The sequence below is a fragment of the Camelus dromedarius genome, chromosome 10 (genome assembly GCF_036321535.1).
Source record: "Camelus dromedarius isolate mCamDro1 chromosome 10, mCamDro1.pat, whole genome shotgun sequence".
Lineage (NCBI taxonomy): Eukaryota > Metazoa > Chordata > Mammalia > Artiodactyla > Camelidae > Camelus > Camelus dromedarius.
This window is the reverse complement of record NC_087445.1, coordinates 46,429,120-46,443,967: the sequence shown is the minus strand read 5'-3', so window position 1 is coordinate 46,443,967 and position 14,848 is coordinate 46,429,120. Positions and strand designations below refer to the sequence as shown.

Below are 14,848 nucleotides of genomic sequence, written 5' to 3'. Positions count from 1 at the left end.
AATAATAATTCTACCACTGGCAAGGATCACAAACAGGTGGTTGCTGGGAAGAGAGGATCAAACTTCACAATCTATAAGATCTAATTTCTACTCAGCTAAATCATACATAACAGGAAAGATAACACAACATGTTGGGTTCCTGCACTTAACCTCGTCCCTGCAATTGACTTTGAAGAATACTTTATCTTAATGTGGTATTTGTAAGTAGGATGAAGAATTATTAATAATCTGTTGTTTATGCCCCAAATTCTCTACTTGGACTTCTAAAGAAACTTGTCCAGTGGCTATGATTAAAGTTTTCTAATTCTTACAAAATAAAACGTATAGACGAACTCTATTCCCTTTTTCTATTATTTATTAAATTGAGTTCCCCCTTTCTTCCTCCAAAATTGTAAATGTAAATGTCATTCCTCAGGGGAAAAAAAAGTCATTCCTCAGAATGAGCAAACGAGAGTGAGCACATTCCTTCAATTACCTCTCAGCCATCTGCATAATGAGGTAATGGAAACCATCGGGAAATGGAGGCTAGGATCAAGAAATCCCTCAGGGGAATGGTTTATCAATATGAACATTACAGTGCTATCCCTGGCAGCACAGGGAGATGAGGAACCTATCATCCATAACTGAGTTGCTCTTAGGACATGGCTCAGTTTTGGATAAAGTAGACACAATCCAACTCCAGGATATGAGTCAGGGACATGTTAATCCATTTCTGTATCTGAAGAGAGACCAGGCCAACCCTCTCTTGACCACCTGCATTCCTATACCCAGAAAGGAAATTTGTTCCCCTGCTATAAGAGACAGCAGCTGTAGCAGAGAAAGTGGCAGTGAATCGTAACCAGAAAGAGCAGTATTCAGAAGCTACTCTCTTGAGTCATATACTGAATTTAAGGGGTTCAGATCTATTCAAAATAGAGGGACTTGGGGATGAGCTACATGATCCTTCCCAGCCCATTTGATTCCACCCCAAGTCAGGGGCCCTCATTTTACTTCTGATATCCTGCTGGAAAGCCTCCATGCAAAAGGACAAGGAATTTCCTTGCCAAAGAATCAAGCCTTTAACTTTAGGGCTTATGCTTACTCTTGGCCAAATGAAGGTAAATCACTGTTTTCCAGTGATATTTTCCCTGTAGTTACTCCCAATTGTCTGGTATTTTCAGGCTGATTTCTGCTTCTTCATCTCATGGCAGCAGAACAGTTATGAGGTCACTGTTCTGAGTAGTTCCCAATACACGTATGTGTATGCACAATCTCCAAAGTCCTCGCCCAGCCTCTTTGGACCAGTCTGGGCCAGAGTTCATGGCAGCAATCTTAAACTACCCTGTATGATGCTTCTTCTTCTTAAGGGACAGTAGTACCCACTGCAGATGAACCCTGCACAATGCTCCAGACTGAAGAACAGCAAACGATAGTCCTGAGCTTCTGTGAGACTTTACTCAAAGCACTTATCAGACACCAATCTCATGGGAAATAAAAGGCAGAGACTGGAAGAAGCTGTGCAAAAACATATGGAATAGGATATATAGTATAGATTAGCCCAAGCCATCCTTCACACTTTGCATTTTACTTAATACTCTAATTGCCACTGGAGAAAGCATCTTAGAAGACTTGGAAAAGTAAAGTAGGTCTCTCTCAGCTATTACAGATATAAGTGCCGAAGGCCCAAGAAAGCATTCTAGCCTATCATGTGGCTGTAACTGATATATGTCACTCAACAATTTGCTGCCCCTTGTCACCCTCCCTTCTCCATTCTACATTATACAAGGCAGAGCAAACCAAAGTGATTAAATCCCAGGACCCAGCCTTTCCCTTAAGCAGGAAGCTCCTTGTTCCAATAAATGAATTACATTTGATAGGGAGAAGAGAAGAGGACAATACCCACACATTATTCCTTGTTACTTAACCCCTAATTAACATGAAAAACCAGGTGCTGGGGATACACAGGAAGGATAATAAGCAGGCTATGATTCATCTACCACTAAGTCATTGCATCATAAATGGTCAATTCTTTAAAATCATTTATGATGCTTTAGTTGAGAACAGGCCTTTTGCTGGTCTTTGGTTCCTTGATGTTACTCAGAGTAACTGGCTGCTGTACATTCGAAACAGAGTCAGTGCTAGCAGGCTCTGCCTCCTCTTCACGTGTTTCTGACTGGTGAAGTAGCTCAGAGATGGTGCAGAGTTCTTCCCCACAACCCCCTGAAGGACAGGTTGGGTCAGAGAGGTTATCTTTGGTACCCCAGTGCTCTCCAGATGTTGGGATTTCCTGCTGGTTTTCCACTTCTCCAGACCCTGAAAACTCATGAGCACATATACTTGGCCTGGCCTCCAGCTGCTCAGAGGTCCCAGAGGGCTGAGGAAAGACCTTAACTGACTCAGTACTTGGCCCAGACATTTGCAAAGATTCCAAAGTTTTGTCAGCCTCACTGGATTTAAGGTCTTGATCACTGCTGATAACCAAAACTGGAGAGGAAGATTCTGTAGGCATTTGTTCAGGGTCCCCTTTGTTCTCTTTTGGCCATGGGAATGAAAGATCCAGCTTCTTTCCAAACCTTAGTTTTGAATCACTTGCCACTATACTCCCTTTCCCCTCACTACCTCCCTCAAACAGAGTTGACAACTTCTTAAAACTGGACATTAAACCAGTCTCTGCTCTATTGCCAGAGGAGGAAGGTGAGGAAAAGAAAGAGCTCAGTGGTTTCCCATAATCAGTAGCAGAGGATGGGAACCGGAGCTTTGGCCAACTGGTTATGTTTGGGATCTCAAAACGAGGACTTGGCTGCTCTGTTTCCTGGGAAACTGCAGGTGGCTCTTTCTGGCCATCAGGTAACCCATAGCTTTCTTTGGCACAAAGCACAGGTTCCTCCAGCAGAGGGTGGGAAAGGTACCCTTGGGTTTCTAGTGCAGCACTCTGGCCAACACTTGCCTCAGTGAACAGCGTAGTATTGGTTTCTAGTGAATTGGCTGCCTGTAGCTCTAAGTCTCGGCTTGTGGAGGCAGACTGCATATCTGGCTCTGGCTCAAGAGGAAGAGGTGGCTGAACTGGAGGAGGAAGGTCTTTGGTAATCCAGGTAGGATCTGGATGCAATTGTGTTGGTAATGAGACATGCTCTGCTTCCAGTGATGCCTCTGTGTCTGTGCCCTGCAATATCCCCATGTCTCCTTCATCACTTAGAGATAATACTCCTTGCCCAGTATCATCCCCTGAGACAGAAGATGCAGCCTCTATGATCTCAGAACCTCGGGGTTCTGGAATATTGTCAGGGATATTACTGTTTTCCATTTCAGTTGTTAGTTTAGGATCATCCATCAAGGTCTCCGAGTCTGACTTTGCACTAACCACAGTCATTCTACAGTCACTGTCAATAGATTCTGATTTGAGTGCTCCAGAGGCAGCTTCTTTCCACAAATTTTCCGGAGGTACTGATCCTACAGCATCTCTGGAACTAACATTTGGAAGCCATGTAGTAGCTGGGACAGATGATTCTTGTTGGTATGTCTCTGGTTTGGGACTTTTAAAAATTCCAAATAACTCACCTTTGAGAGGCTGAGATGATACACCAGAAGAAAGAGAGAAAAAGGAGTTTTTCTTTGGAAGTTTAGGAGAGGAGAAAAGTCCAGAGAAAGTTTTAGGAGGTTCAATTAAGGACCCAGAGAAAGATTTCACTTTGGTCACAAACCCTGAAAACATTTCTACTGAAGAGTCCAACACTGATTTGTCTTCCTCTTTATCTGTATCTTGACTCTGGAGGTGCCCTGTACACCCTGGCTCCACAGAGAAAGAGGCTGGCTCCAGGATCTCTGTGAAGACCTCATTAGAGACCTTTTCTACTGGCAAGTTCAATGGGTCACTGGTGCCTCTTTCATTTTGGTGGTAGTTAGTACACGTATCTAAATTGTTGAGATTTTCAACCAAATGGCTATCATGTGAAAAAGAGTTGGCCGGTGAGTCTCTTGGAAAGGCTTCCTGTAAAAAAGCCTCTTCTTCAGGGGGAGATACCTCCAGGGTCTCTGGACCAATGAGTAGTGTTTCAGTCTGTGCCTGAAATCCTGATAAATGAGGAACAATGTCTTTTTGTGACTGATTTATCGGAAAATCTGCTGAAGATGTTCCTAGTCCTTTACTGAAACCTAGTTTTCCTTGATAGTCCTCCTCTACATTGAGCTCATCTGCAGGAAGGGTAACCTCAGTGGTGTTGCTAATGGAAACAAAAGAAGCCATTTGCTGCTCATGAACTACCTCCTGGACTATGCTATCTCTATTGCCATTGGAACCTTCTCTAGACACTGTACCACCCCTGTCTACAGAAACACTTGGCTTCTTACAGGGCTGAGAAGTCACTGGAGCAACAGCTGAAAGGCTGTGTTTTCCCCCAGGAGTCTGCTGCTTTTCATCCAAAAAGGACAAGCTAAAGAAACTGAAAGAGCTCTTAGGAGAGGCATCCTTCTTGCTGCTTGAGTTAGCAGTGGAAAAAAAGGAGGGAAGACTGAAGAGCCCTTCTCCTTGAGATCTGGTTCTTGGTAGAGCAGCAGAGGCTCTGTTCTCAGGTTTTTCAGATCCAGCCAAGAAAGAAAATATACTCTTTCTGGTTGGCAATTCTGATTGGGATGGAGATGTTGTGGCAGTGGAAAAACTCTGGTCTTTGTCAAAAATATGATCTTGTTCATTTGAATTTTTCCTGCTCAGAGTATCTAAAGATATTTTATCACTTCTTGGAACTTCCGTCACTGCAGACACACTGCTAGTTTCTACCGAAGAATCTTTGGAAGATTCTTTGAGACAACCTGTTAAGAAAGATGAAGCTGGTGACTGCTGGATTAGGTGGTCTCTGGAGGGTGTCTCTTCCCCAGTCAAATGATCACCCTGGATCTCCCCAGCTGATGGTTCCGTTAGCCCACTGTCATCAATAGTAGTCTGCTTGTTCAGATTTCTGTATCTAATCTTCCTTTTTGAGGAAACTGGTGCAGCAGGAAAGTTCCCAACATCCTGGCTAGTAAGCTGCGTGGGATTAGGACCTGCCTTGACCGCATCCTTATTAGTCGTTGAAGAAACAGACATATTTTCAGTTGTCTGTTTAGGAGATATATTAGTTTTAAAGAAATCCCCAAGGGTACCAAAAAAATTTGAAACCCTAGAAGATTCATTCTTTCCCTGCGATGATATCTTTTTATTTTTATCACCATTCTTTTCTAAATTTGGTGATCCTTCTTTATTCACCTGGGATTTAAAGAGGTTCAAAAATCCAGATGCCTGTTTCTCATTTGCTATTGCACTTACTGAAGAGTCTTCTCCCTGATCAAAGAGTTTCAATGCACTTTTAAATAACGTTCTCTCAGATTCTTTGGAAGACTGGTCCTGGGGAGGCTCACAGTTCTTGTGCTCATCCCTACTAAACTGTGATACGAGAGGAATTGAAACAGAGTCAGCTGTGAACATCTTGTCATCTTCTGTATCTGATTTAGCCTGAGAAGTTGTTTGCTTTACCTGGAAAACAGATTTTAACAAACTTTGTTTTTTCACATGAGCGCTTTTATTTAAAGGGAATTCTTGCTTCATATTTTTAGCAAATTCAGGTAGCTGAACACTGGATATTATTTGTCTTTCTGAATCCTTCTTGAGAAGGCTTTCTTCCTCATTTTGGGAGTTACTCTCTAGTTGCTTACTCAATATTAATGACTGAAGACCATCATTTGTGAGCTCTGCTAAGTTTGACTGCTGATCCAATTTCTGCAAGGCCGAAGAATCCAAGGATTCATTCTTACCAAAATGCAAAGTACTTCCAATCGAAGAACTCAAGGCAGAAAATAATGAAGGCACTTTGTTCAATGATGACATCTCTTCGGTTTGCTGTGGGATATTAGTATTATTTTCAAGATGAACCAAAGAGGCAGCTTCTTCAGAAGAAGAGTGGAACCAACTGGAAAGGTGGACTGATAAATCCTCAGCTAGAGGCTGATTATCTCCCTTTATAATTTGATTTTTATTTATGACAAGATTACCAATAGTTTGGGGCTGATTTCTAAGATCCAATGTACATTCAGAATCTTCAGAACCACATAGCCTTTTTTCAAAAGATATAAAATCTCCTTTAAATTTCTGAGGATTATAGCCTGAAAAATCTAATGGTTTATCCCTTTGGCTATAATTTGACTCTTCAAGTACTTGTGAAAAGGTTCCTGAATTTAAATACATTGGTCCATCACTTCGTGGCAAAACTACAGATAAATCAAGAGGGTCATCAGTTTGTTCCTCTTCAACATACCACAGTAATTCATCTTCCTTGTCAAATGCTTTAAAACTATAAGCAGAAACAATGCTATCATCCAACATAATATCTGATAGATCATTTGTTTGTAAATCATAATTCAAATACTCTTCATGAGAACAATCAGGTATAAATAAATATGCATACTGCCCAGTAGAATCAGTAAGGAAAGAATATATATATTGACCATCATGGAACATAAAATATCCATAATCTCCATTCTCTGATGGCCACCACACTCCATTTTCAAGACATGACAACCATTCCTGGTATTCATAACCAACACTTGAGAAAACAAAGCTTTCACCCATTCTTAATGAGTCTAGATCAACTATGGGGCATGTAATCTTCTCATAACCTGAAGAACAACTTAAGTCAATGGGCAATTCTTCTAGTGAATTCTTAGGATCATTACTTGGAAGATAATAAGAATTTCCATATATTGAGTTAGCTGCCCACATATCACCTCTTAAGAAGTAATCTTCATTAAATGCTAACTGGTTGAATGATTCATATGGTAAGTCACACCAAATGACACTGTTTGGATTTGTTCTCCACTCCAAGATATTTGCATTTTGATCTTTTTGGCAAAAATTTATTGCTCGGTTTTCTGAGTCAGACCATTGGAAAACATCGACTGATGGAAATGTATTTTGATTCAACATATAATAAACTGGCTGAAGTTTTCTGGAATTTTTAGACAAATCTTTTATATCAGAGTCCCATTCATGAGAGAAAGGATTATTCATCTCTTCAAAATCCTGACAATGGTTGGACTTACTAAGAATGTTAGAATTTAGTAGAGGTGAACTTAACTTGTTAGAATTTTCATGTAGTTTTGCCCCAAGAACATGGTTTTGTGTCTGCCTCTTATCCAAAGAGTTCTCTAAAACATCCTGTTGAGCCATTGGAGCACAGTGAAGTACACTGTTCTCAGAAGAGGGGCAATTCTTTTCACTTTGTTTATTTTTCCATGTAGGAGGGCAATGATGATTATCAACCCAAGCATCAGATAATGGTATGTTTTCTTTAGGTGAAGATAAGCAACTTTTTATGAAGCCAGAATTTTCTTGTTTTTCCTGGTTCCTCTGGTTCTCAGAAGTCACACATGAAGTAACAGGGATCTCAACCAAGGATAAATGCTTACTTTCATTCAAACCCTTTAGGTCACCCAAAGACATGGACTTTGTTTCACCTAGTTTACAATCAGTCATACTGCTATTAGATATCAAGTTAAATATTCCAGAGAATAAGCTTGGGGTATTATTCCTGTGATGAGAGTCATCTTTTTTCAAATTTAATTCTTCTTGACTAGACACATTTTCAAAAGAAGAAAATCGGCTAAACAGACCAGAAAGAAGGCCTCCTTGGGTTCTTTTCTTGGAAGCTTTATCTACAAGTTTGTCTTCACTCATTTCACTAACCAAGGTGGGTTTTGAAATGGTAGAAGTAAATGCTAATGAAGAGTCTGGTACTGTTAAAGATGTCATTTGTGTAACAATCTTACTTTCTCCTAAAGAAGCTGAAGGCATATGTTTTTTGGACACAACTCCAGGAATGGTTAAGGTATCTCTTTCACAGTTCTCTACTGCTGTGGGGTCATTTGAGTTTAATTCCTGTATATTCCCAAATTTCCCAAGATCACTGTTAATATTTGGAGCTGAATCAGACTTCATTTTATTAAGTATGGCATCTTCAGAACTATTTATTTGGTCACTCTTATTAGATGTCTGTGTATCACCAAATTTCCCTAGATTGTTATCAATATTTGGGACTGAACTAGGTTTTACTGAACTAAGTTTATCATTTTCATGGGAGCTTCTTTGGGTCTCTTCATCAGTGGTTACTGCTGAGCCATGAAAACTCTGGTCATTGACAGTTTTATGGCTGTCCATGAAAGAAAATTTAAACAAAGGGAAAATGCTTCCTTTCTCTCTTAAATCCTGCTGCTTTTCAGACTGACTAAGAACTTTGAAAAATGGAATATGTAGTTTTCCACTAAAGGAAAAGGAATGTCCATCTTTCTTAGGGCCCCTTTCCCATCCATCTTCCTCCAATTGGTGAATTTTCATAAAGTCTGACAAAGTTTCCTTTGAACAGGTCTCGGGGGAAGTGAGCAAAAACTGGCTAAAGGATTTTCTGAGTGGCTCAAGGAAGTCATCATCACCTGTGATTTTGTTCCCCTCTAATGGCTTTGAAGATAACTCCTTATTTGCAGGTCTACTGGTGGCTATACAAGAATGTCCTGAAGTATCTTTGGCACATAGTTTTGGTTGATCTGGGAATAAAGGCAGATCTGTACAGGGTTCTCTTTCCAACAGGCTCTCAACATCATCTTTCTTACTTGCAGGACTAGCTAAATTTGAAGGTTCCATGGCTGCATGGGAAGGTGATAGATCGTCACTTATGGACATTTGGGACCAGTCTGCAGTTTTCCCATCACTCCTATCTAAAGCTATAATGCTACTGTCATTGCCAAGGGTATCTTCCCTTTGATTTGACTCCGAATTACACACAACAAAGCTTTCCTTTCTTGTTGGCTTGTTCTGGTCATCGTCTTTTTTGGTTTCATCCTTTTCCAAAAAGATCTTTAGTGGATTTAGCATGCTGAAAACAGACTTTATAACTGAACTCTGACTCTGTAGAGTTGAGTCCCTTTCAATAGTTTCTGTTGGATCCGGAAAGCTCAAATTTCCAGTTTTACTGTCCGTGTGCTCATTTTCAGAGGTTTTGTCAGGTCTGTCAGAGTCCTTTTTATCAACTATTTGAGAAGATAATGGAGATGGAGATTGTATGGAAGGATCCTTCTCCGATACTGATTTGGCTCTGGGTCTAGATCCCAAATTTACTGTCTCTGTTTGATTAAGAGTTTCTGTTTTCTCTGGAACCAAATAAACCAGCTTTTCCACAGAGGTTGTTAGATGCTTTGTGCCTGAACCCACCTTTTCTGTGAGTGAACTGAATAAAGAACCCACAGCACATTTCACTCCATTCAGCTCAGGAAAAGAGATGGCCTTGTCCTTGTCATTCTTGACAATGTTTAAAGGTGGTATTTGATCCCCAGGCATTTTCTGTTCTGCACTATTAACAGTACTATTGTGTTTAAGTGTCTTTTTAGTTTTTGAAAGGGAACCAAATCTATTAATCTCCTCTTCCTTCTCTGCTAAATATTCTGACACTGTTTCTACCAAACACTGAAGCTCATCCATTGTATCAATATAGTCCTCCTTGGGTTCCTCAATAGAAGAAGAAGGGGTCACCTCTGCCATGGGGCATGCAGATATATCTCCAAGTGTGCTTGTATCACAATTCATCCTTTGTGATGGGAATGCAGGATTTGCTACATAATATTCTTCTGGAAAGCCTCCAATATGATGGACATTGGATGGACGACATGGTGGTGACTGTAAATCTTCCTGCTTATCAGAAACAGGGGAACCCAGAAGTTCATCAGATGTACTGCTGGTAGAATCTTCAAAAATATCTAATGGAGTGAAATTAGTGACATGTTGGTTTAAGCCAGATGACTTTTCACAGTTCTTAAAACAACCAGGAAGATTATAATCATGACTTTCCAAGTTAGTGGTCCACATACCACTCTTAACCACATATCCATTTTTGTAGGGATGCAAAACTGGGTAATTTTGCTCCTTCTTTTCAATGTGGCAAAGGTTACAATGTTCAGTGTTAGGATATGTACTTTTGAAGTTAGTCTTAGTTCCTAATCTATCATCATATTGCCTTCTTTCAGTGTCTTCAAAATGACTGTATATGGGTGTCTTTTTCCTTCTCCTATCTATTGTATCATATTTCTGAGGATACCAGGAGAAAGCAGGTGTTTCAAACTTAAGGTCATAATTAAAGGCTGTAGAGAATTCTGTTTCTTGGCTTTGAGATGATATCTTTTTCCAATCCTTGTACTTTGGTTGTATTTGTTGGCTGTAATATTTATCAGTTTTTGAAAGAGTTCTCACTTCTTTTACCTCTGCTTCCTTTATGTTATCGTTTTCTAGACACAGCTGTGGTATCTTCCCCTCTATCTCCTTATGTATACCTTCTTGTTCTTCATAGTCAACATCAGAGAAAGATGAAATAATACTAATTTTGTCATTTGGGGCCTGCAAGCCTTGTCTGATGTAAAGGGATAAAATCAGAGGAATAGTAAGGCAAAGAAAAAAGAAGAAATAAAGAAAAGGAAGAAACAAATTACAAAATTTAGTGCACATTCAATGAGAAAACTAGAATTAGTAAAATTGTCAGTTTGATAAAAACCATTAAGACTGAAAAGATATGATAAGGAAATCCACCTGTTCTTAAATAAATATTACAGCAATGAGTTAAAAAGTTTTTTCCACATCAGAAAAAGAACAGCTATAACAACTTTAAAATACTTCACTTGTTACCATAAGCTATTTAGGGTCCTATTGTTTTCTAGGAAAGAAAGAAGTAAACAAAATGAACATGTTCCATCAATATTTAGAATGTATTTGCAATGCCAAAGTTTAGAACTGTTATGTATTCCATGAAAATACATCAAGGAATTTCAAGAAATCTAAATTTGTTGATTAATTTGGGTCTGAAAAGAAGCCAAGCTGTTAACTTGCTTAACGTTGTTTTTAGGCAATATAGCCGAGAATATGGTCAAACATGTTACTTTTAAAAAGAAAAAAATGTATATATAATAAAAATAGTCTTTGACTACCATAAGCCAACCCTTGTTACAGTACTATAAAGAGAAAATTATAAAACATCATAATTTGTCATTTGTGAAGTCTAAAGGCTACACGCATTGAGGATCACAGTGAAATAAAAACCTTTGCCTACAGCAATTACAGAAGCAGAAGCTACGTGTTCAATTTAAGTCAATAAATACAGAAGACTGCCAACCTTTCTTTCAGTTAAGTTAGAGAGTGCCTATTTCCCATGTACTAAGGTGGGGGTATAGAGAGGGCCTGCAGACTAGTAGCTTGTCAGCTCAGTGTGTTCTTTTATAGATCTAACATTCAGTAGCACTTACTTAGGAAACCGAAACAAGATCAAAATGGTCACTTTGCCACTAAAAATCTTCAAGAGTGAGACTGATACTCTTTACCCATCTCAACACTAGAGATACTCTGGCTATATTAAGTCCAACACTATGGTCAAACCTCAAATGACATATTTTTACACACTTTATATACATTTCCCATTATTCTGGTTATTCCCATTATTTGGCTGGGTGAAGGAATTCAATTTATATAAATATACATACTTTTTTACATTTTTTTAAATGGAAGTACTAGGGAACCCAGAACCTCATGCATGTAGTCTCACTTCTGAGCTATACCCAGCCCAAAATGTATTTTTTCATACATGCAGTTTCACTACTCTCAGATATCCTCAAAAATTTAAACTAAACTAATTCCATCCTGGAAGAAGTCTTCATAGTTCCAACTTAAATCAATAGACAGCCACAGCTGTAGCAAATGAAATTATTTATTTTTATACTTCTAACTTACCGGAAGGTACTACAAACACATTTGTTCCCAGAAGGATTTTAAATTCTTCCTTAAAAGCTGCAATTTAATGTCTTAGACTCCTTCCAAGAACTTAGTATTTACAGTAATAGAAGTTTAAAAATGAAACTAATGATACAATTTCTTCAAAACTTTTTAAGGAAAAATCATTTCAAAAATTTAAGTCTATAATAGAAGTTCACTTAAAAATCATGTTAACTTTTCCTCTGCTGGAGATGATAAAGTATTTACTCTTTAACCTCATTTCATACACTGATACAGCAAAATCAAATTTGTATGTGATCAATTAAATAAAAATTTTAGGAAAAAAATTTTGCAACTTAAAAGTATACCACTAACGCTCCTCTACGGGTTATTTATTAGAGCAGTGATAATAGGGTAATGATTAGGTACACAGCATACTCTCTAGACAACTGCAGTCATTTAGGTTGATGTGCCGTTATTACTGCTGGCCTGCACACTGAATGCCTGCAAATACAGAAGGGAAAGAAAGCTAAAAGAATTTTTTTTGCTATTATGTTTTTTCTTATAGACAATATAAACAACTAAAATCAAATGAATAAAATATGCAAATATTCAATTAATAAACCAGCAAGAAGTAGGGACCAACTTCAAATTTCAGAAAGATTTCTGGAATGTTTCTTTTTAGAATCAGATTATGAAGAGTAAGAATTTGATGTGATGATTGATACATGAAAAAATCTGAAAATATCCTCAGAGATGTTAGTAAACTGAGACAGGATGTTGTCTAGCAGGTAGACAACCATCTGAGGTTCAGGATAAATACCAGTTTGGTAAGGTGGGCAAAAAAAAATTTTTTTTAATGAGATTATCCTTGGTATGGCAAATTTTAGCAACCAAAAGTATGAACTAAATTGGAATAGTTTTTAAAAAACTTAACCTCCAAACAATCAATGGATAAAAGATTTTTGGAGAAACAGAATATTGACACAATCTCAGGTATCATCCCAGAGATCCTTAATTACAAAGGAGAAAGGTAACTTTACATTGGAAAAATCTGACTTATGTACCAGATTTCTTCACCAACAGATCAAATTAAACATCACAATAATGAGACAAAGTAACATGTGACTGCAGCTGCACTGTGAAGGAAACATCTATGTAGTGTTTTTGCCAAAAATATTTAACCTGATTCTAAACATGAAAAAACAATCAGACAAAACCAAATTAAGGAACATTTCAAAACTGGCTTGGACTCTTCAAGAAAATGTTAGCACTTTAAAAGATGCCCCTGCCCCCACCAAAAAAAAAATGTTAAGAGAATTTTGTTAGGCTATAGGAGACAACAGAAACAGGAAAATCACATGTAATGTACAATGACCCTTAATTAGATCCTGCATCAAAAAGAAGAAAATATAAGTAAAGAACATCATTGGGACAATTGGAGAAATTTAAATGTGGTCTTTATATTAATTAATATCATTATATTATCAAATTTCTTGAGTGTGAGCATAATATTAAGCTTATATAAGAGAAAGTCCTTTTTCTTAGGAATTACATGCTGAAGTACTTCCTGGTAAAGTAACACGGTATCTGCAACTTACTTTCAAATAGTTCAGGAAAAAACAATGTGTGTGTATATGAATATATATTAGAGAGAAGGAGATAAAGTAAATGTGACAGAATGTTAACACAACTGGCAAATCTAGGCAACGTGAATATGGGTGTTCGCTGTATTCTTTCTCTAAATTTTAAGTCTGATTTTTTTAAGTTGGGGGAAGAGTGGAGAGCATATATGTATATATTTGCTTTTCTTTTGTATTTGCTTTAATATCCATAAATACATGACAACAGTCTGTGGAAGAACACATAAAAACAAGGGTGGTAAGAGAAGTAGGAGACAAGAAAGGGATGGGGTGGAAGAGGACAACAGATGTGGGTGGGAGATTCTTTGCTGTATGCTGCATTGTACCTTAACATAATTTTAATTAATTAATGTAAATGTGCTACATATTTAAAGAAATTAGTAAAATAATTTTTTTTTTAAGTTTCAGCAAAAGTACTAAGTCTGTTATGGTGAGATCTTATTGGTTTTCTTCTGAAGTTCCCAGGAAAATACTTAGGTAGGAAGAATCATGCAAACATTTAACATCTGTGAGTTTCTTTTTTTAATCTTGGTGAAAAGTGTATAAAAATCACTGTGCTGGGCAGAGAGGTGAGCAGGTTTTTCCTCAGCCATCCACCCCAACTGGGCCTGCCTTGACCTGATGATAATAAAGAAAACTATTACTGATGGAAAAGCATAAACATGAACACATGGAGAGGGAAAAAAAGATGGAGAATCTACACAAAAATGGCTGAAGGGTGGTCCATCATACTGCTATACTTCCACTATCACCTCAGGTTAAAGCACCCAAATCCTTGATGTCAGCTGCATCCCGAGACCTGCATACTGGGACGAGAAAGTGCTTTGTTCCCAATACTCACCTGAGGGCCCGCCGCTCTGGATAATCAAGGTCATAACTTTGCACAGAGTCATTGCAAGAGTCCCGGGAACTGCCCTGAAGCAGCAGCTGCTGTGGCAATCGCACAGGCACTGGAAACTGGTGCACAGAAGCATTGGGCTGGGAAGTCGTATGGTAAGGAGGAGGGATGCTACTGCTGGTCTCACTGCGATAGTCACTATCTCGATCATCAACAGCACTATCAGGATCTTCAAAAGCTGTGGAATAAGCACAGTCAAGCATCCCAGCTTTATTTAGTTCTTCAGAATTTTTTTCTGCTTCTAACTTAGGTAGCCACAAGCCTAGACCTTGAGAACAACAGCAAACTGAGCTGCATATGAGCCCAGTGACCTCAAAGTCACGTGAAAAACTGTCTCAATTAACATCCAAAACTCTCCTTACCAAATGAGGTAAGATACTTGGTTTAATTTTAGTGCTTACTCTCAAAGGAGTTCCAGATACATATCCCCAATGCAGAATTCTCTGGAATTCTGCTTCTCCAAGCTATCATAAGTCTAATGAAAATCTGCTTTTAAATGTCATAAATAGATTCTGGCCCTCTACTATTATCAAAATGGGACAGAAAGGGGAGAAACAGCTT

General features: G+C 38.4%; 2 protein-coding genes across 5 annotated transcripts in view; both read right to left on the bottom strand.

Annotated features, from left to right (window-relative positions):
• LOC105102307 (protein unc-13 homolog B) overlaps positions 1–14,848 on the bottom strand; it is a 166,962-nt gene that overhangs the window by 82,969 nt on the left and 69,145 nt on the right. For all 4 annotated transcript variants that reach the window (XM_064490301.1, XM_031449968.2, XM_010995624.3 and 1 more), the window contains one exon: positions 14,231–14,465. In XM_064490301.1, the coding sequence (XP_064346371.1) occupies positions 14,231–14,465 (235 nt within the window). The remainder of the gene's footprint in view (positions 1–14,230; positions 14,466–14,848) is intronic.
• On the bottom strand, positions 1,534–10,507 carry LOC116152678 (uncharacterized). Its single transcript, XM_031449959.2, has one exon. It carries the CDS (start codon positions 10,490–10,492, stop codon positions 2,030–2,032), a length of 8,463 nt encoding a protein of 2,820 aa, XP_031305819.1. The 5' UTR covers positions 10,493–10,507; the 3' UTR covers positions 1,534–2,029.